The 23362-nt window shown below is 40.7% G+C and overlaps 1 protein-coding gene across 1 annotated transcript; it reads right to left on the reverse strand.

Annotated features, from left to right (window-relative positions):
• Positions 1–822: 822 nt before the first annotated feature.
• On the reverse strand, positions 823–23022 carry LAPTM4A (lysosomal protein transmembrane 4 alpha). Its single transcript, XM_089477893.1, has 7 exons — positions 22803–23022; positions 12209–12329; positions 6024–6100; positions 5806–5928; positions 5213–5308; positions 2821–2919; positions 823–1590 (listed from the first exon to the last, which is right to left on the reverse strand). The coding sequence occupies exons 1-7, from the start codon at positions 22899–22901 to the stop codon at positions 1516–1518; spliced, it is 690 nt and encodes a 229-aa protein (XP_089334019.1). The 5' UTR covers positions 22902–23022; the 3' UTR covers positions 823–1515.
• Positions 23023–23362: the final 340 nt, after the last annotated feature.

Raw genomic sequence — 23362 nt, forward strand, 5'->3', positions numbered from 1 at the left:
AAAAAGACTTCAGTATACAGCTATCATACAGGATAAGAAAATGGAGGAACCACCTTTTGGAGTGCCACTGATTCATGCCATCAACATAGAAGTGTAGAATTTCTCTTTTTTACATAGCATTTTCCCCATATCTTTTCCTCCAATTGATTTCAGCAGGAAGGAGATGAATTAGAGCAGCTCAAGAGCAGATATAGTTCTTTCCTCTTTCTAAGGGGAGCTTGAAGGCTCTAAATCCAATGGCTCTACATCTTCTCTTTGTACTTTATGGTGGAACCTGACACCAGAGAAGCACTAGCTATGTTCTTTTAGCAGCATCCATAGAGAAAGTTGTTTCATCCCTTCTGAGGCCTCAAAGATCCCACTCCCTCCCGGCAATCATATGGCTTCCTAGGGTGCCATCACCACAGGGGAAATTACAATGTAGTCTTAGTTAGTTTTCTAAGTACATTTCTAATTATAATTAAATGCTTTGCACTTTTTTTACCCCTACGGGAAATCTAATGCAATCGCAAAAGTGATTTAATGTAAAAGCAATCTACCCTGACTGGATACGATCCAATCTAAACCATGGCTTCAGGTCAGTCGACTATGAGATTACTGAACTCCCAGGTGAACCCATAATAAATGTTGAAATGAACATTACAAATCCCAGTCACAAAACTTGGCAAAATGACAACACACACACACACAGAGCCACAAAACCATTTCCTCACTGAAATATACAAGTTGATTTTATACAGAATTCTCATAATATGTTTTGTAGCTATCAAAGTTTGTGTTTGGTGGCAGAAACCCTATTTCAAAATAATTGATTATCATCGCTTGCCTTTTTTTAAAACAAGTTTTATTAAAGTATCATTTATAAACAAAGATGAAAATACATACAAATTAGAAGCATGCAACTGACACAAATGTAGTTACTGTGAACACTTGCATTCACAGCATATGGTAAAAACTTCAAACCATAATGCCAGCTTCAGATTTCCTGAAAACAGTGTTTCAAGGCATTGGATAACACAGGAACAAGGTAAGATATAGGAGAAAGTGCCAAGTAAACACATAAATGTTAATGTACACCACATTTTGAACTTCTTTCCCCACTCTAAAAAAAGAAATAATAAAAAAAAAACCAACCTGTCATATTGCCACTTGTTTGATTGTCCTTCAGATTTATCTATATTTGTAAAACACCTGATCCTGTGAACACCCATTTCCCAAACTAGCTCTCACTCATCCATGTTAAATGAATCAACAAATATGAAGTTATATACAGAGACAGAGGTGCTTGCAGAATGAAGCCCTAAGACAATAATTGCTTAGGAGGACTGAGAAGATCAATAAAATCAAGCTACCATGGTAGTGGTGTAGAAATCACTCCCAGATGGATTTTGTTTAGTAAGGTTATATCAAATGCCTCTCAACCATAGTGTTGCTCCTAAAGCCCTGAATACTTAAGCAGTCTCGCAGTATAAAAATGAAGCTGGTACAAGTGTTTTCAACTCATGTTCAGTAGCTTCAGACAGGTATGTAAGGAGGTGGAGGATCTTTCTCTGGCATCTTCACTGCCATATCGTATGTTGGTAGGACGTACTGTAAAGGGAAACATGGGGAAAGGATGGGTGACTGTTTGTCTAATAAAACAACTGTTTCTAAAAATTTCATCTGTTCTCAACAAAAAAATCATTTCTATCCCAGCTCAGTGCTGTAAGCTGCCTTTTGCTCCTGAGTGTCAAAATACTTGCAGCACGCATCTAACAAACTGGATTTTATATAGCTCCTCTAGACAGTTCAAATTACCTGTATTATTAAGTAAAGTTGCTACTTTGGGATTAGACTATTGTGTTCAAAACGTCTTCCAAAGAGCTGTTCCCCACAGCCATGCTAACAGATTGCAAACCAGCACAAATAAAAACCTCGTTTTTGATTTGCTTTATTATTTTCACACACACTATGAGAAGTAAAAAAAAGAAGTGACTGCTCTACCCCAAAAGTGACAGCATGAATCACTACATATTCTATTTAGGACATGGGGAAAATAATTGTGCCTTGCCCACCCACCCCCCTTCCTCGAAGATACTCTTTGATTCTCATCAGTCCCAATCAGGCTGGCAACAGTAGGGATCAATGGGAGTACTAGTTCATCAACACGTGGTTACTCTAACACTAATTGAAGAGATTTAAACTGAGCACTGGGGGAATTCCAAAACCATGCCTCCATTAAAAAAAAATCACATTGTTCTATTTTGTCTCTTAACAATAATGCTTGATGGAAGAATATGAGAAAGGAATGTTGGGTACTTACCGTGAGTTCTTGTTTGTTCTTGGACTAGTTTTTTCTAAGGTGTTCTAGTTAACCCTTAGCTGATGTTACTAAAGCTCAGTTCCTTGACTACCTTACTAGTCGCTTGGCTTGTTATTGACTGAGGCTCAGGGGGGCTAGCTCCTCCCTATATAGGGGCCGGTCTTTTGTTTATTGTCCCTGCCTACAGGAGCAAATAGGAGGAGCTAAACCCAGATTACAGGAGGACAGGACCCTCTCTGCTGGGAAATTTGGAAGACTGCAAGCTGCTAGCTTAATTCAGGGAACTGGGACTGCCAACCCACTGGCTCAGCCCATCCTAGAGAAGGCTAAGTTTTGAAATACTGAAGACTTTCTTTCAAACTTAGTGAGGGCTCAATAATTTCCTGTCAGCAAGTATTTCCAGTAAAAACACAATAGGAGCAGGGCAGCAATCTGTCTGCACAGATACAACCACACCAAGGCTGGCAGAAATATGTCCCCCACCCTAAGTTTAATAGTTTGTCTTATTTAGATTTTACCTGTGGAGGTGCTTCAAACGCAGGGTACACTGCTATTTCAGGCAAGTTTCTGTTGCAAATGTATTTATAGCAGTTCCATACACAGTTAATTAGGTAAGCCTGCAGCGGAGGAAGGGGAGGACATTTGAAAGTGGTCAACAGCAGTAGATTTATGAACTATGCAACTGTACAGAGACAAGCCACATACATATATTTTGCAAGTAAATGAAGGAAGCAAATTAAATTGTTTATTCCAGTTTTCTAGCTCTCTAAGAAGCTACAACTATAGCATCAAGCTCAGGTAGTTACAAAGGAAGCATTTTAAGTGTATCAGAACTTACTTTACTACTGTCAGGTTAGCTGGAAAGTATGTCAACACACAGGAGAGCAAAACAAAGCACAGAAGTAAAAGAACTGTGAATGGAATTATTTAACTGGTCTTTGCTACAGCTATGTACTCTTGTTCCATTAATCCTCATACCATGGGTTAGAAAAGACTTGCACTGAGTGACTTCTGTCCTTTCTTCTAAGTCCCAGCAATACTAATGTATTTTAGGGGATAAAAATGCCCCATATCCATATGAGTGTTTATGAGTATAGAATGGAGGTTATTCAAGAATATACAAACATCCAAACCCAGAAAAGACATGTTTGCATGAGACAGAATACATCCCAGTACTGCAAGACTTGACTTCTGCAAAAATAATTAAAATATAACCAACATAATTACTGTGCCCTAAACATCTTACATATATTGATTTCAACTTGCTTTTAAAAAATCTTGCTTTGTTAGGAAATGTACATAAACCCTGGAAAAACGGCTGTTTCTATTAGCAGAAAGACCTAGCTCTACTGGGGCAATTCTATGCCCAAAACAGAATAGTCCCTGACAATGAAAATGTAGCTCAGCAAAGGGCCATTCTTTGTTCCAGGCACTCTAGAGGCAACTCTGTCACAAACTGAAGTGGTGCAATGTTGACTCATTTTCTTATCCATTAGCCTACTGCACAAGTGACACTGTGGGGGTGTACCGCATGCTTATTCTATGAAATGGTGCCAATGTATTTAGGGCATTGGTTAGCAGATCTCAAGCAGGTTTTAAGCTGGTGAAACAGACGTGGTCTTTCACCATAGTTCACCCACTGTGGAAATAAATTAAACTAGTGTTGTCACCATGATGTATCATACCTGTAGTGCATGAGGCTGTTGCCATGGGTAAATGTCTCCCCTCAAAGAATATAATGTCTAAGCATCACACCACCACCAGTTTTATCCCACACATTTTTGGTTTATTTGGTTTATAATTCTGAAATTAGAATTTATCTCCAACTTAACCAGGTGCTTTTCAGTGGCTCGATCTCCCCCAGATATATAACAATTTGAAGCTATTCAATGACACAGCCACGTGGGTCTTCTAAAGTGTCAGCAGCCTAAGAATGAGAAGAATGGATGCCATAGATCTTCTAAGGCTTCAAAACTTTGTGCCCGCACACACATGTCACACATATATGTGTGTGAACTTTAATGGTTTTAATATTTATTAAAGGTTTTAATTATGTTTAATTTTTTGTTAGGTTTTTAGCTGATTTTCTTTTAGCTTTATAAGCTGCCATGGGTCTCACATTGGAAGAAAGGCAGCATACAGATGGACTAAATACATAATTAACATAAACTGTTCATGCTACACCCCCACCAATGTATCCCTTTCAGCTCACTTTGGCTATGGTAGGGGTCTTCTTTTTGTATCCACTAAATACACACTAAGCTACCCTATTTGTTTCACAGATTACGTGGTGAAGAATATTTTCTTTGAAGAGCAGTTCCAAGATACCTAGCACCGTTTCTTTGTTTTCATGCTTCTTTAGCCCTGGTCATTCCCAAATGATGTCTCTAGTGTTCCACAGTGAAATGTCTGTGGATATCTGTTTCAGATCCTTCCAACTCTGCCTTTCTGCTTCTCTTCACCACCAATGACAAAAGACATTTTCTGTTGTAATACATTATACTGTATGAAACAAAAAAGTATCCCAATGGCAAAATGCAACAGATTTGTTGGAACAATTTTTGTTCCAACTGTTTATTGGCTATTAAAAAAGAACAACATGGTGCAGTGATCTGAATCTAAGGGTCATTGCTTAAAAGTCTTGAGATGCTGCTGCCTGTCTCTATGAATTCTGCAACAAAATATGGTTCTGGGGTTCTAAAATGTCCCTTCTGGTAGGATCTTATAGGGATCTAGATAAGAAACCTGCCAGGAATTCTTGCCTATGACTTAAAAACTGCCCAATTAATTGGAAAGGGCTACAATAAAAATTCTTACCCTGTTTTAATGTTCACAAAACTGACTTTGACAGATTAATGAGGCATTAGTGTCTCCTAAAAGATGAAACATATTGTTATAAAAAAAACTGACCTTTAAGACGATGATACAGAAAAAGATCACCAGAACGGTGAACAGAAGACAGCTTGAATCAAGGGAAAGGAGATCATCTTTGTATGGGAATTCTGGCTAGAAAACAAAATAGGAATGTTTAAAGCGTATACTAGTTACCACATGACTAAAACACATTCAAATAATTATTCCATACACACAAGTTATTCCACTGTTCTGTCTTCATTTCTGAATCAATTGTGTAGAGAATTTAGATGAAACAACAAACAAAAACAGTTTAATAAAAAATTCAAAGTCCATTAGAAGGAAATTTCTATTTTGGAACCAGTCAAAGCAGATCTGGATAAGTCTCCCAGTATCATTCAATGTGGTATAAACTCTGGACTATAGGATCACAAAACCAAAGGAAATAACCACATTCATTTTCAAATAACCACATTCATTTTCAATGGAGGAAATTTATCAGGAGGAAATAAATTCTTGATTAAAAAGTGCTGCTCCCAAACTGCCAACTTGGCAGGTGTTATGTGGATGGGGTTCCAAATAGCAAATAATCCAACACATTACACTGTCTCACACACTTCATGTTTAGAACAGTTTTCTTAGATACTTACTAGCTGATCCAGATAGTCCTTTATTCTTGGAAGATATGTTAGAGAACTTATAGCCACTAAACAGCTGAGAACAAAGTCAAAAAGCTGGTAACAGAGGAAAGGAATCAGCCAGCCAACCCGATGCTAAAAAGACAAAATAAGAAGTATTTGTGATACTTAAACAAGACAAGCATACAAGTTTAGTGCCAAGAGTCATTAATACATTTACATATACTTACAGCAATTGCTCCATACACCATCATAGCACTGATTGTGAACAAGAGGAGTGAGATGGCAAAGAGAACACATGCATTTTCTGGTGGGGAAAAAAATCAAAATGTTAGAATTAAAAGGATATTTAAAAATACAACACTGTATTTGCAATCTATTAAAAGCTAGTATTTATTCACCACCACAAATGACAAGAACACTGTGAATCATTTAACAGCGGTGTGATCTAGAAAGTAGTAGTAACCATAAATACTGGAAGTTCTTATAGAAAAATAAATAAATAAAGTAAAGTAAAATTATGGGGAATACTGGGTGCACACTGTGTGACCCTAAGGCTATCATGGGAGTTTCTTGGCAAGTTTCTTCAGAGAGGGTTTGCCATTGCCATCTCCTGAGGCTGAGAGAGTGACTTGAACATGATCACCCAGTGGGTTTTCATGGCTGAGTGGAGATTTGAATCCTGGCCTCCAAAGTCATAGTCCAACACTCAAACCACTACACCAACATATACAGATTTTACTAATTTTTCCAATTAGAAATTATTCTTGTAGCCAGTCCTCTCTTAACTCATGTTTTTCACTTTTCTTATGATAAATAAAATAAGAGTTACTAACTATCCTGTCACTTGGGTGAACCTGTGACATTGATTTTCAGTACAGTTTGTGAACTTGATAACTTCAACAAACATAGCAGAGATCAAGACATGTCCCCTCCCCTACTGGTAAAACTTGAGAGTAACTCAACTGAAGAAAACATACTAAGACAGAAGCAATAATTGTGAAGTTGTCTAACAGCATATAAAACAACATGTAGAGATTTCATTGTGGAGAATGTCTTATTCTTAGCTGACACCCTTCATCCCATTGCTAATTATAAGATTATGCAAAAGCAGCATTATTAATAGACATACATACTAATTTGACAGATATAATTGTGATAACGTATCTTTTTACCATGTATACTCAACTATAAGTTGACCTCATATATAAGTTGAGGGAAGGCTTTAGGGCCAAAATCATGGTTTTTGGCATGACGCGTGGATAAGTCGAGGGTAAAACTTAGGGACACGTAACAAAGGATCTAAAGTAGTGGTTCTCAACCTGTGGGTCATGACCCCCCTTGGGGATCAAATAACCCTTTCACAGGGGTCACCTAAGACCATCGGAAAACATATATTTCTGATGGTCTTAGGAACTGAGACGAAAATAATTTTATGGTTGGGGGTCACCACAACATGAGGAACTGTATTAAAGGGTCGCAGCATTAGGAAGGTTGAGAACCACTGATCTAAAGGACAAGACAAAAGGAAAATACCACTGCCCTCTCTATCAAACATTACTTCCCTGGTGCTGGAGAAGAAGGTTTAACATTGGACTGAGAAGGGAAGGGAAGTGGCGGGAAATGGGGTGCTCCATGGTCAGAAAGATCTAGAGGAAAATGGGGAGGGTAGGTGTGATGATCCCTGAGGGCAAAGCCCTGTGCGTGACTATTACTCTCAGGGGATCCCTTTAAAAAAAAGAACTTTTCGCTGCCACCACCCAGTGAATGAACTATAAATTATATTTTTATAGTAGCTCCACAGCTACCCCTTCCCCACACACACTGGGACTTGTGAGGAATAGAGAGAGAGAGATCTAGTTTCCTTTCTTGCCAACCCAGAACAACCAGTAGCCGAGTTAAGGCGCGTGCATAGGAGCAGAGAGATAGCAGATGCTTTTTAAGAAAGAAGTTTATTTTAAAAAGGGATAGAATAGGATAGAAAGAATTTATATCACTCTTGCAAAGCCTCCTTGCCTTGCAGGTCAAAGAACATAGTTACAGAGTTCATTCCAGACAAGCCATTGTTGAAAATAACAAAAGGCCTAAACGCACTAGCTAACACGTTCCTAACTACTCACGGAAGATGGGATTTGTAGTCCTTTTGAGTTCTTGGAATCAGGGAGCTGGCTCCTTGCCAACTCTACCTGCATTCCCGAGTCTGTGTTCCCCAGACTCCAAGAGACATCCTCTGGTTCTCCCCTCAGGAGAGGATCAAGGGAGAGACAAAGAACCGCATGGCCGCAAAGGGCCTTTTAAAGATTTCCCATAGAAAGTTCTTGAATCTCGCGGTCCTACTCTCTGATTGGTCAGTTAGACCTTACATCAGCTATGATGCCACAGCTCATTAGCATGTGATGTCATCTCTCATTAGCATGTTCCTCCTCCCAGATTAACCCCTTATGGTTCAGAAGAAGTTCCCAGATGACTGAAGGACCAGTCATCACAGTAGGTTTTAACATTTGATTGAGAGGAGAATCACATCTTTCACCTCTTTCAGAAATCACTGCCAATGCACAGAAAGTGGGGCATCAGGATCTTTCTAAGCAGTATTACTGTTCTGACTCGTATATACGTCGACCCAGGATTTTAGGGTCAATTTTGGGGCATACATTTTTTTGATTTATAGTCAAGTATATGTGTAAGTCTTTGCTTACATTAGTATTTTTTTTAAATGCCATCATGCTTCTACACAAATTATTCCATGTAATATATGGATGTACACTGACAGGTGTTTGATGTGCTGAAAAGGAAATGTTGGGACTCACTATGATATATTTATTTTCTGAAATAGCTGGATAATATCCTTAGATGGCTCCTTCCACTTGTTTGCATAGGCAGAAATATGCAAATTAGACTTGAAATGCACTCCCTGATAGAGATACCACTACAGAAAGAACCTACAGATAGAACCTATGACTACAGCACAGGAGATAAAAACGAGGCAAGAAAATATCTCTCAAAATCCCAAAAGTTACAACTCAGTCATATTAACAAATGAATGAATGAATGAATGAATGATTAAAACCATATAACATTAGTATAGGTTAGACCAGGGGTAGGCAACCTTTTTGAGCCGGGGGCCGGGTTGCTGTCCCTCAGACAACTGGGGGGCCGAAGCCAAAAAATAAATAATTAAATAATTATTTTTAAAAATTAAATATATAAATAAACCAGGACAACTGTAGGACAAAATTTTCAAATGGAAGACACTTTTTTTAAAAAAATGGAGGACACGTGAAAAAATTTGCTGATTTTTTAAAAAATGTTAATATAAATGCATGTTTCTGAGGCTTCTATAGACAATTGCCCCCAAAGGCCCCGGCGGCAATTGGCGGCAGGACTGGGCTGGGGCCGGTCCCAAGGCCTCGCTGGGCCGCATCCGGCCCGCGGGCCGCAGGTTGCCTACCCCTGGGTTAGACATATACCCAACAATTTGTAATTGTCAATCTATCAATCTGTAATTCCTGATCCCTATCCAGCAATGTAAACTAATCACTCAAGGGAGGAAGTATATTCCACATCCATTGGAACAAATAAATAGTGTCATGTAAGTTCTAAGATTCTTTATTTCTGCACTAATTGAAATATCTCTGTATTTTCACCACTAGTACCACTAGATCCCAAGATTAGATTACCGACTTGTTAAGGGCTGGTTTACATGCCCCCTCTCAAAATATCTAGGACATTGTTGAAAAGACATAAATCAGATTCATGTTCAAGGATGAACAGCATACCCTTCTGTGAACTTCGTACTGAACTTAGGCAGAGATCTGTTCATCTGGGAAGGCAATGTAATCCATTTTGAATTGTCATCATCTGATAAGGCTATCTGAGTGCTAGAGAGAAATGGAACAATATCTGGCTCACAGATGTGCTGGAACCCATGAAGTCCTGGAATTGCTCACTCATCTAAAATGTACTCTGTTAGATTTTGCAACCCATCAGAAGAAAATGTGGCCCAGAAAAAATAACAGGCAACATGGATTTCACCCCACCCCCCCCTTTTTTGGCAATGCATGAAATCCAACAAATACTTGCACAGGAATGATGAATACTGCTTTATTAGGTCATCTACATTCCTTCAGAAAGCAAGCCCAAAGCAATAGTTAAGTAAAATATCAGATCATGTGCATTCCCTGTATTTCAAAACGAATATTTGCCAAAGAAAAAGCTAAACTAATCAGTTTCTGCCAGAACACAAGCAGGGAGAATTATAGCTAACTTGCAATAGTAATCAGGGGCAGAAATTGTAGCTAACATACATAAATCTCCATTCTGTTACAGTGCAATTTCCACTAATTTTTAGGTCAGAGACTTGGAAATGCTATAAAAAGATAGAATGACCATGCCAAATAATGGCTAATACTGAGGCTATCCAAAGTTCTAGAACCACTACCTCAAGAGACAGCAAATCTATGCCCATTTACTGGCAGATCTAGGAGCAAATTTTCTGACTTTGGGATCCTCCGGAGGGCACACAGCTTGCCCCCCCCCCCCCCAAAAAAAAAAAAAAGCCTGAAAGTGGCCTTAAGTTCACTTCTGCTTTTTAAAAGTAAGCAATTTGGGATATTAAAAAACTTCTGGAGCCTTTATGTGACCTGAAGCCAAACTTTGCCCACTCCTGCACTAAGGAAACTTTGAACTCAAAATCAAGGAACAACTATTATTATCATTATCATTATTTTCTTTTTAAACTGCAACTACCTTATGTAGGAAATAAGAAACCCTTGGAAACTTTCTGTGGCATCTCAGGCTATAGAAGTGGGAGGTATTCAGACAAAAGTTTTATTCTTCAGGCTGAATGACAAGATACAGTTTGACCTCCATATTCACAGATTCTTTATTCATGGATTCAACCATCCACAGGTTGATTTAAAAAAAAATAATTCCAAAAGCAAACCTTGATTTTATATAAGGAACACCATTTTACTATGCCATTGTATATACTGAAACTTGAACATCCATGGATTTTGACATCGTCTGGGATCCTGGAACCAAACCTCAGCGGACACCATGGGCCTACTGTATGAGATTTACCTTCCCACTCCTGTTTTGAAGGAAGACTGCATCTGACAGGTCAGAATGAGGAAATGAAGGGAAAGAACCATTTCCTGTAATCTCTCCTGTCAGACCGTAGCCCAGACTCCTTTACTCAACACTGCAGAGAGGACTAGCTTTTGTTTTTCATGCACTTCAAAGATGCCAAGTACAGTGCGCCTGTGCCACACTGTACGTTTACGTGGAAGCCACGCGGGGAGAACAATGGTGTGCGTGCATACTGCGCCACCACATGCATGCCCCCATTATTTCCTATGGGGCTCAAGCATAGGTGGATTTTCCCTTACACGGGAGGATCCGGAACAGATCCCCGCGTAAGGAGAGGGCCCACTGTACGTATTCCAGACTCTTTGCCAGCCTCTTTGCCCTAACCTGGAATATTTAATAATAAATACCTCCAAATAAGGGGTTTTTCTATTAGTAATGGAGGGCATGGACAGACCCATTCTTTCTAAGCCTCTACAGACTCAGCTTCTTTATGTTCTGATAAAGCTGACTGCCCATGCTAACCACCCTGTTACGTTAGGCCTCAGTAGGATGGGAAAGTATCTCCCAGAAATGACTAGGTTCTCTGATAACAGGAAGACAGACACACAGCTACAGGTGGATTTTTCTCTTTGTGCCTGAAGTCTGTGGTAAACATATATCCTTTCTAAATGAAACAGACTAGTGGATGCTCTCTTTTCTCCCTGTCTAAAAAGTGAGACAAAGGTCTCTATTGTGCTTCAGCACTACTTCTCAAGTGTAGAGGAATCTGCTCAGCCTCCCTTCTTTGCGAGAAGGATCTTGATGGAATCAAGGTGAAAATAATGTCTTTCTTTTCCTCCTTCAGCCTTTTCAACAAATGTCTCTCAACAACCCTGAGTTGGCCTCCATAGATTGGGAGCTACGCACTATAGTAGCAATTCTGGAATAGCAGATAAAGCAAAAGCTGCACCCCTAGTACTGGCAGTCTGCCTTACAGTCAAGCAGGAAAGAAACTGGATGCAGTTTCCTCCTCCATCAAGGAGTGCACGTCAAACCTAACTGAAACACTCTTGCCTCTCAGAGCAAGTGGGAACAGCAACCCAAGGATATCCTCTCCCACTGAAGGAAAATTTCCCTTTTATAAGGCACCTTACTCTTTTCCTGAACCAGAGAGATCAATGACAATCACAAATTATGGCTTGGGTAGTAGATCCAAACAAAGTATTGGACCCTATCAATGTACTTCACAGATTAAAATGCAACAAGCTTTTGCCAGATGCATCTGAAAAATACAAGCTTTAGTATTCAAAAATTATTTTCCCCCCACCCTCTAAAATTAAAAACCTACCTGCCACTCTCTCAGAGGAATAGTAGTTACCAATAACTTCATACTGAATATCAACGGTTGGCACAGTGTTAGGGTGAGTCACTTCAACTGTCAGCAAAATGCCCATTAGAAGATTCACCACCTGTAACAGAAAAGAAACACTGTACAACTAGAAAACAATATTTAATTTGGCAAAAATTACTTCTACTACCAATTATACAGCAAAATGTTTTACAGTCTTCCAGTGTGACCCTAAGTATATTTACACAAAAACCATTCCCATCAGTCAAAAGCCAGTTCCAGTATGTTCAATAAGGCTGATTCCAATGGACTTCAGGCTTTATAACAAGTGGGCAACTGCTTTACATCTGGGGATCAATTTTCTGGTCCTAGGATCTGCCAGAGTCTGGACTGGATCTGGACTGCCAAAAACACCCCCAAAATGAAGTAACCAGGAGTCCACTGATGGCTTTGGGAAAAAAATAATGGATTTCCTGTTAATTACAGCAAGGCCCTCTGCACTGAAAATACAGTCAGCACTGTGGATCCACAGATCCTTAAGCACACATTCAACCATCCATGGCCAGAAACTATTCAAACAGTATATAAATTCCAAAAAACAAACCATTTTGCCATTTTATACAAGGGACACCATTTTACTATGCTGCTGCTGTTCTATATAATGGTACTTGAGGATCCATGGATTTTGGTAACGGGGGAGGGGGGGGGCATCCTGGAACCAAACTCCAGTGGATACCAAGGGCTCACTGACAAAAGCTTCTGAAAAGCAATTTACCTGTGTGTGTGTATGTGCGCGCACGCGCATGTGCACACACACACAAACACACACATGCACAAGAAAAGAGTGATCTGGGCAATCTGGAGGGGTCAAAAGTCACAAAAACAACCTTATGGGCCCCAGGGCTGCATTCTACCCATCCCTGTGCTACATATGCATATATGCGGGTGACACCATACTACCAGCAGAAAATATCGAAGATTTGGAAAGATTATTGAAGAAAGTAAAGGCAGAAAGCAGAAAGGCTGGTTTACAGCTGAACTGACCACAGATGATCAACACAGTTATAAAGTAGATGATGAAGACCTTGAAATAGTTCAGCATTTTCCAGACTTGGGCTCCATCATCAATCAGAGTGGAAACTGCAGTCAAGAAAATGGAAGAAGACTTGGATTTGGAAGGGAGCCATGAAGGAACTAGATAAGATAGTCAAGTCTAAAAATATATCACTGAACATTAAAATTAAGATGGACCACACCATAATATTCCCTATCTCTATTCATGGTTGTGAAAGTTGGGCGATGAAAAAAGCTGATAAGAAGACAATCAATTCATTTGAGATGTGGTGCAAGAGAAGATTTCTGCAAATACCATGGACTGCTAAAAAGACAAATGGATTGGTCCTAAAGTAAATCAAGCCTGAGCTCTCCTTGGAAGGCAAGATGACTAAACTGAGGCTGTCGTACTTTAGACACATCATGACACAATAATATTTGGTAATGTGAAAGGTAATAAGAAAAGAGGAAGAATGCATACTAGACAGGTAAAATTAAACAAGGAAAGCCATGGCTATGAGCAATTGAGGTCAGGATAACTGGGAGGCCTCTCCTTCACAGGGTCCCCATGGGTTGAAGTCAACTTGAAGGCAGTTAACAACAACAAAGTGCTACAATTCTAGCCATCCGCTGAGCAACTGGCCTTGCAACTGACAGCAACATTTGATCTGTTTTCTACAGCTAAGTAGCTGTTTATCTTGGCTTCATTTCAGAAATGACACTGCTGGAGAAATACAGTTTGCAACCATCAATGACCCTAGCTGAAAGCAATGCAAATTTCCCCTAGAGAAAGAAGTTATTTTGAGACACAGAAAGGGTGTGTGTGCAATCCTGATATATCACTTCCATACAAAATAAAAGACGGTATTAGAACATTAATACAACCAACTCTTGAAGACATTTAATGGTACAAAAGGGTATGAGAACAGAACCCCCAAAAGATCAGTAGTTTTACTTGGTCTGCTTGTGGTTCACATGACAGGAATAGGAGGAGCCAGGACAAACAGAGGTAGATGGGCCAATTTTTTGACAAATGAATCCAGGAGTAGTGTTTGGATTGCAACACAGAAGGAAGAACAAGCCTTGAATCCAGTTAGGTGACCTTCTGCTACCATCTGTCTGTCCTCATCAAGTTCATAAGTATGACCTGACCTTCTTTTGCTTTTGACCTAATTTCCACTGGGCTGCCAGCACATACAAAGATCCTTGGGGACTTGAGATGTTTCTGAGGAAAGGAATGTGAAAGAAACAAGAGCACAGAACTGGAGCCTGCTCCAAATCCACATTCTTTATCCATGGATTCAAATATCCATGGCTTGAAAAATATTCCAAAAATACATAAATTCCCTAAAGCAAACCTTAATCCTGCTATTTTAGATAAGGGATACCATTTTATTATGCCACTGTATATAAAGAGACTTGAGCATCCATGGATTTTGGTACCCACAGGGGGGATTCTGGAACCAAAGCTCAGCAGTTACCAAGGGCCCACTGTATGGGGTTTACTTTGGGGACTTTTTTTTTTGGGGGGGGGGGAGGAGGGGAGATATTTTCAAGCTATGGATGGTTGAACCTGCAGATATGGAGGGTCAAGTGTACTCTGTTGACATCCACAGCCTACCATTGAAGAGGGGGCAGCAGCCACTGCTAACCAGTAGGATGAAGACATGATCTCTCAAGAAACTAGAAGCCAATTTTATTATGTTTGGTATCCTTACTAAGGGTATAAAAATGGCACTAAGTGGTCTCAAGAGGAGCACTTGACACTGTTTAAGTATTCATCCTCCCCAACTTACTGCCAACACAGAAAGTATGAGTGGGACATTCCAGCGAGCAAACTCGTGAAAAGGGTGAACATGGCTGGAAGGGTTCTGACAATCCCACAGATCAAGTTCTCATGCATATCATTCCTAGGGAGACAAGTATCAAGGTTACGAAAAAGAACAATTCCAACCACTTGCATCCCTCTGAATGAACCCAAGGCACATCCACAGGGGGAAGGACCCTGACACCTGAGATTTCTGGAAGCAGGGATGCCAGAAAAGCTTTATCCAAGCCTTGCTCAAAAGACTTTGGATTTATTTAATCATACAATAGCTCTGTTGACCTCACTTAAAGTAAGGGTGAGCAAACTAGAGTGGAAATCAATCTGTACTCCTGCAATGTGCCTCAAGATCTGCACTTTGAATAAAATTGGATGAAAATATGACCCTGAAATGAGCAGAAGCACTTTTGATTTGCATTTCTAGATGCGTGTGTCCTTTTATGGATAATATTCAGCATTTTTATTTTATAAATCTGAAGACCAGGGTGGGTTTGAGAGCTGTTTTAATGCATGCTACCACTCCATAAGGCATTTAAGAGCATTTTAGGGGATTATTCACTCACAATTTTGGGATTATTTACTCACAACTTTGTTTTAAACAGGAGGAGTTGGGGGCAAGAGGACTAAAGGTTGACTTGGTGGCTGCAAAAGGGGGTTGGGTTGCATGGGGTCCACAGGCTTCATGACACCTATGGGCTGCATTTTCCATGTCCAACTTCATAAAACACAAGTAGTTCTTGCACTATTGAGATGAGACAATAATATACCTTTAAACAAGGGTTGGAGATAGGGTTGCCATAACCCGGCTGCAACCGGGCTTTTCCCGGTTTTGGCGGCACCTGCCCGCTCACATCACGGGTGCCGCCAAAAACCGGGAAAAGCCCGGTTGCAGCGGGGTTTCGCTGCAACCCGTGGGGCCTCGCTGCCCTCCTCCTCTTCCACCTCACATGGCCACGCGGAGGAAGAGGAGGACAGTGAGGCCTTGTGCGGAGGAGGCGAAGGGGGAGGCGGCGCCTCCTGCGCGCGGCCGCACCACCCTCCCCGCCTCTCTGCGGCCCCACGCCCTCTTTCCCGGCCTCCTCGAGGCCCAGGGCCCAGGCGGCGAGGGAAAGCCTCCCCTATTCAAATGTAGGACACACACCAAAAAAATGTGTCCTACATTTGAAAATTTTGTCCTACATTTTTCCCGGTTTGGAGGTCCGGATGTATGGCAACCCTAGTTGGAGAGCATGCAGCCCTCCAGATGTTCCTGGGCTGCAACTGCCAGCAACCCAAATCAGCATACCCAATGGTGAAAAATGCTAGAGGGTGCACTCCAAGAACATCTGGAGCACAATTTACCCACCAATTTACTCTTAGAAGTTCTTAACAGACTTTTTATGAACTTTAAGCTCAGGTAAAGCCACAGGTGAAAAACTGCCTATGTCAAATGGAATGATCTATATTACATTCTCAATATTGGCAGCCTCTGAACATGCTGCAGCACAGTCCCCATCATCTTTAGACAGTGGGTACAGCCTTAAAACATTTGAATTGCAAAGTTAATCCATATGAAAAAAAAGGAGTGTACAGTACGACAATTTACTTACATTAACCAACAAAAAACATGACATTACATTCAGTTCCCAACACTGGTCAGTTCCTAACAGTTACTATACAGTCGACCCTTCTTATCCACGGATTTTTTATCCATGGATTTGAGCATCCACGGTTTGAAAATATCCCAAACAAGTATAAATTCCAAATAGCAAATCTTGATTTTCCATTTTATATAAGGGACACCATTTTGTTGTGCCATTATGCTTAATGAGACTTGAGCATCCACGGATTTTCTTATCCACAGGAGGTCCTGGAACCAAACCCCAGTGGATAACAAGGCCCATTGTACAAGGTTCTGGTGAATGAAGTGAACTGCATCGCAATATCCTGGAGACTTAGGATGGCAAGATGCACTTCACTAACAACATGTTAAAGATTTACTAAAGCAGACTTTTTCCCTTTTTAGATTTTACTTTTTTCAAGCATTTAGCAATGATAACAAGTTCTGCAGAAAATATTTTTAGAATAATGGAATGAATCTAGACATGTTCATACTTGAAGCAGAGCTGCTTAATTAAGTCCCATTAATCATGATCGCATGATTTCAATGGGCCTGTTAGAAGAACAACTAATTTTGATTCCAACCCAATTTTCTTGCTTTTATGTGAATTACAGTGTTTTCTTCTGCAAACACACAGGAGATAGTTCTTTAGTGCTTCAGAGCATCATAGAACTTTCATAGAGTATGCACTGGACCACTATAAAACTTTTATCCACAAATGTAATACAAAGGTGACACAAACAGCGAATAACTTTTATATGGAAGCAGTTTATCCTGCCACAATACGTACGCCATGCCAGAAATGAACCAAGCTTTTTGTCGTTCCCTACTGTAACTAAACCAAATATATGAAATACATATGTATTCTGTAAACCCTTTGGGGAAAGAATCTATTCACTAATTCTTCATAAAGTATAATTTACAAAGACAGTGCTATATAAACATAAGGAACAACTGGCAAGCTACAATGATGGATAATAAGGTCCTGGGTGAACTTTGGTATGCCTGAGTTATCATCTGACAGATTCCTGTTCCCCACACAATTTAAAGACCAGCTTTTCATCTCTTACAAAAGCTTCTGCAGTCAAAAAGCAAACAAACAAAAACAATGCAATGACAACAATTCTCACATAAAAGCTATTTTGACTATTGATCAGTAGATAAATTGATGATACCCAATACAATGTGGTCAGATTTTACTGTCACCAAACCCCCAATGTATTTATTTGGAATGGGCACTGAAATAATGACATGTACTTCAAAGTGAAATTAGCAGGACAGGAGTATGCATGAAAAGAAGACAGGTACACTTCAGTTAATGAAGTAGAAGATGTATGTGTTACTGGGCAAAAACATCAGTGCCAAAGGTAGAATTAAAAGAGAAATAGGGGTAGGTCTTCATACGTTACAAAAAAAAGAAGAGTGGTTCAACAGATTTCAGCAAACTTTTATACACAACTAACATGATGCACATGAGAAATGAAGCAGTCATCTAGAGGCCACTTCCAAAATGCATGCTACAATAATTAAACAGTCCCCACTCTTCTTATGATAGATGTATGTTTTATCAACATGCCAGAGGAGGTGGTGAGGCAGGTTAATCTGCTTTCATGTTTTCTTTCTGTTTTGTTCTTCACACATGCTCAGTAGGTGATTCTGGAGGTAGCTGTAAGCACATACAGCTACAGCAGAATCATCTGGTCTACAATATAATCCCATTCATTCCCTGTTCAGGTTTTGTGGCATTGCTTTGCTGCAGACATGCTGTTGAAACCCGATAATGAAAGTACTTCCAGTAAGAAGGCTGTTTTTTAAAAAATGTCCAGCTTGACAGAAGATATGAAAATGGAGGGTGGAGGCGGGATGGACTTTTGTAATAAGGAGCTTATTCACCAGAAGGCTTTGTTAGCTGAGGTCTATTAGCACTAGTAACAATTTTCATTTTCATAAACACTGGAGGAAAGCAAGCACAACATTCAGAGCGTGACTCATATGGTATTACAGTCTGTGCCTAATTTCTAAATTATTGTGTTGTTATTATGTGCCTTCAAGTCATTTCCGACTTACGGCAAGCCGCAGGCAAGCCAATCCTAGGGCTTAGAGTATGTGACTTGCCCTAGGATATTGAACATGGCAGGAAATTGAACACTGCTCTCCACGCTGGTTCAATTTATAAATTACTTACCTAAAATACATAATTTAGATGTATAAAATTCATATGAAACCCACTGACTAAAGAGGGATCTGTAGGTGAGTTTTGCAATTCACATTCACTGCCTTCTTTACATGACAAAGGAAGAGTTAATTTTTCAGTTCATTTACTTTGCATTTGCTTGTTTGTTAAGGCTTGTGCAATAGTTGTGCCCATTCCTAGAGATTATGTATCTGGCTACCATCATTATATCCCATCTGGATTATGGTAATACATTCTACATGGTGTTACTACTTTGAAGAGTATTTGCAAATTACAGCTGGTCCAAATTGCTGCAATCAGACTTAAATACAGGGAGCATACAGCTCCCCTGTTGCAAAAGATGTCAGATCATGTCAGGCTGCATTCAAAGTTTGAGGTCACTATACAGTTTAGCTCCAGGTTATCTGAAGGACCATATTCTACCATATGAGCCTGCTTGCGTTTTGAGATCTTCAGTCCATCCCAACCCTCAGGGATATATCTGGAGGTAAATGGGAGACAACCTTCTTGATGGCTGCTCCCAGGTTCTAGAACTCCCTTCCAAGGCTCCATCCAGATTGCAGAAATAATTCAGTTTGACACCACTTTAATTACCATGGCTCAATGTTATGGGAACTGTAGTTTGGGGTGGCACTAGAGCTCTCTGACAGAGAGACAAATGTCTCACCAAATTACAATTCCCAGAATTCCACAGTGCTGAGCCATGGCAGTTAAAGTGATGTCAAACTGGATTATTTCTGCAGTGACAATGCAGCCCTAGAGCCCCATCTACCACCCTCTTTGCTACCCTTCTGTAGGCAGACAAAGACCTTCCTGTTTTGACAGAGCTCTGAAAACTGATTGCTCAGAGGGGAAAGGCCTTTAATAATGTGCTGAATTGTCTATTTCCCCCTTCCCCTTTTTCAATGATTGTACTTTTAAAATGTTTTTAATTCTATTGATAGTTTGATTATGTTTTTTTATTTATTTGGTTTTTGATGTGAGCTTTTACTTGTATCTGTTTCAATATTTCTAAGACACCTTGAATCCTAGACCTGAGAAAAGAGGTTTTTATAGTAGAGATGAGACCGCAGAAGTCAGTATGTCATAATGCCCGATATTTTAACATCATTGACTCTCCCACAGAATTATCATGGAAGCACGGATTGACAATTTAGGCCAGAGATGCACACACAAAGCCCCAATGTGACTGTTTTACACTATTCTAGTTTGGTGATCACCGCTCACCGCACCAAACCTGACAGAACATACAACCGAAGGAGACACAGTCTAGCACAAAAATGGGGCATGGTTTCATAAACTGGACCATAGCATTCTCCTTCAAGAGGATTTGGTTTAATAGGTTTATCGTAATCTGTAACAAAAACACAATAAAAATGCTTCATGAATAGACACATTATGTAATAATTTCTGGTCCAAGCATAACAGTGAACATTTCCCTCTTTTAATTTGCCAGAGGACAGCTACTAAAAGGCACTCCATCTTCTACTGATAGTTTAATCAGTAACTTAATAACTTAAGGCACTTCTGGGTCAAAGGATAGGAAGATTCATTATCTATCTCAGTCCGGGAAGGGAAGGGGAGGAATAAAAAGCAAGTGTGGCATCATCTTTAAGTCTAACTGGTCTTCATTTCAGCATGAGCTTTCATGGATATTAACCCACTTCTTCAGATGCAGTACAGAGTGATATCAAAGCCTTAGATTACACATATACTTTATAATCTGAGACTTTAACATCACTCTGTACTGTGTCTGAAGGTTTATATCCCTGAAAGTTCATGTTAAAATAAAAACCAGCCAAAAACCAGTCTTGGGGTGCTGTCACATTCCTTTTAGGTTGCCAGGTTCAGATGATTGCATATACACACATGTAATACGAATTCCCTAGTGGCAAGCACCTTTTGGGAACTACTACTGACATGAAGGCACACAACTAAAACAAATAATCAGGCACTGCATCAAAACCATGTGTTGCAGGCCGTCTTACATGTATGGAAACAAGTGTAACAAGAGCTCTACTGAACAAATTGTTTCTCCCCTCTACTGTGATTTTTTTTCTAATGAAAGGAAGAAGCAACACAAACAGCAGCACCAGACTAAAAAGGCAGCAAATCAGTGTGCAAACCAACACTTATTCCCATATCAGAAACCTGGTAACACTTGGGAAGAGTGACACAAGTCCATGTTGAACATTCATGGAGAGACATTTGGAGTAATAATGAGGGCATCCCAAAAGTCTCCTTGCGTAAACCAATGTAAGAGGTTACAACTACAGAAAATAGTCACTGTTGGCTCTAAGCCATCAATTCACTGTAAAGGGAAATAGCTGCAACATCCGCATTTTATACAGATTTCACAAGAAAAAATAGTGAATCAGTTTCTCTTGTACTCAAGATTCCTGGAAGCCTCCTTTCACAATTCTGTCATTTGCTGCCATATTACATTCTAGACCAGTGTAAACCATGCTACTTTATTTGTCATCAACCTCCTATCCAGACTCATTGCTAGAAGCTTCTGAAAGTCAGGCATAAAAAGGGGATCAAGCAAATTCACGGAGAACAAATCTACCAACAGCTGTACTGAACTCTCATATTCAAGAGCCGGCATGGTACTGAAAAACAGCTGCTGGGGGTTCAGCAATGGTCTTCACCCTGATTACAGGTTTTCTAGAGATGCCTGACTAGCCAAGATAAGGAAACAGAAATGCCTGGTTGACCATGAGAAGAGAACAGCATTCAGAGTCTGTAGTATCAAAGTAACTTTACCAAGCTCTCAATCAAAGACAACACGCCTTATGTTTTGCCAGTTTAGTTTCACACCTCCATGATGTTGGCAACAAGAGAGAAACCACTGCCTGATCAAATATACTAGGATCAAAAAGGTGCTCTACGTGGCAAGAAAGAGGGCCAATATATGGAATTCAGAGTCAGTTTTATTTTGTGCAGTTTACAATATGGAGTGAGGGGTAGCGGCATAGGCACACGGCCAGCTCACTATGGTTTATTCTGGCACAATCCTGGTCAGACCTCTGGGCCTGCAGCCTTCAAAGTACTTCCTCCTCCTCCTCCTCACAACTCTATGAGCAAAATGGTCACAAGCTTACTTACGTTTAACCACTCTAGTCCTACGTCCAGCAATTTGGAAATAAGCCACACTGAACTCTGTAGGTCAGTGGTTCTCAAGCCTTTGACCCTTGTGACCCCCTTTATGCCTATATCTGGATGGTCAGGGCCTCCAAGCCTTGTGCCCCCTCTTGAGCAACTCTCCCAGGGGTCCCTCCCCAGTTTGATAGCTCTTATTCCCAAGGGGGGAGATGCTAAATTAGCTACATGCTACAGCAGTGGTTTCCAACCTTTGGTCCTTCAGGTATTGGCTCACTCTGTGGGTTTCATGGCTGAATGGGCTTAACTGTGAATTTTAACATAGTTGTGTCATATAAGTTGGCCAAAAGCAATAGAGATTGATTGACTGATTGATTGATTGATAGTCCAAAACTGGTTTTCCATTACGACATCTCAAGCCTTGGAAAACTCCTCTCTCTCTTTGTGGAACACTCTGGCTTTGCTTCGCGAATGAAGATTCAGGAAGGAAGCACCCTCTCAAAACCTCATGTTGGCCACTGAGCATGAGGGATGCTGGGATATGTAGTCCTTCAACAACAACAAAAGGTGCCAAACTCTGGTAAGAACTCCATTTGCCAGAGTGCTGATAAAAAAAAAAAAATCTCCTAGAAAAGCAATGCGCATGCGCAGACCACCTCAGCGCAGCGATGAACTTGAACTAGGAGGACGCATGCGCAGTATGAAACATCAGCCGAAACTTCACCCACCGCACATGCCTCCCCCCCTCTGAGCATACGCAGTTCGAGATCTAGGAATCCTCCCTCCCTTTCCCTCCTTCTGGGTCAAGGTCTTTTCTTACCATACACCAGGTACCCAGGATGATAGTGCCGGTGCGGACATGGCAGCAGATGCAGCAGCGGGTGCTGTAGAAGCGGTCTCGGCTCCGCTTGAACGTCATAGCAGCGGCGGCGAAGCTAATGGCGGCGTCTCTCCTCTCGCCACAGAACGTTCTTTGCGCTTCAGCGGCAGCGCGGCAGCACCGACCAATTAGCGACGATGAAGCGCCCCGTTTCTTTCCTGGCTTAGCCAAGGCGGGGCAAGCGGAGATTGGCAGCCGAAGCAGCCAACCAGGAGGCTGCCAGCCGCGATGGCCTCAGGAGCAACCTTCCTCCCCACCCACTCTGATTTGCTCAGGCATACGAGGCAGTGCGTGACGTCAGCAATGGGGCGGGGCTGGAATGCCTTCTTAGCGTTTCTAGTGCTTGCGTCATCGCTAGGATTGAGTGTCATAGCGGTTTGAGCGTTGGACTCTGATTCTGGAGGTCAAGGGTTCGATTCCCGAGCACACTCTCTCAGCCTCAGAAAGCAAAATCCTCTATGGACAAATCTGGCTAAGTGCCATATATCAGGAATGATTTA

The sequence above is a fragment of the Sceloporus occidentalis genome, unplaced genomic scaffold, assembly GCF_023333645.1.
Source record: "Sceloporus occidentalis isolate IW3139 unplaced genomic scaffold, rSceOcc1.0.p SCAF_12, whole genome shotgun sequence".
NCBI classification, from domain to species: Eukaryota; Metazoa; Chordata; class Lepidosauria; order Squamata; family Phrynosomatidae; genus Sceloporus; species Sceloporus occidentalis.

Bases quoted from the DNA above. Each gene is read 5' to 3' on its own strand.
- LAPTM4A (XM_089477893.1), bottom strand. From the start codon at position 22,901: ATGACGTTCAAGCGGAGCCGAGACCGCTTCTACAGCACCCGCTGCTGC. The intron at 5,929-6,023 runs GTAAGTATATGT...TTGTCTTTTTAG, and splicing joins TGGTGTATGGAGCAATTGCT to CATCGGGTTGGCTGGCTGAT. The intron at 5,309-5,805 runs GTAAGTATCTAA...TTTGTTTTCTAG, and splicing joins AGGACTATCTGGATCAGCTA to CCAGAATTCCCATACAAAGA.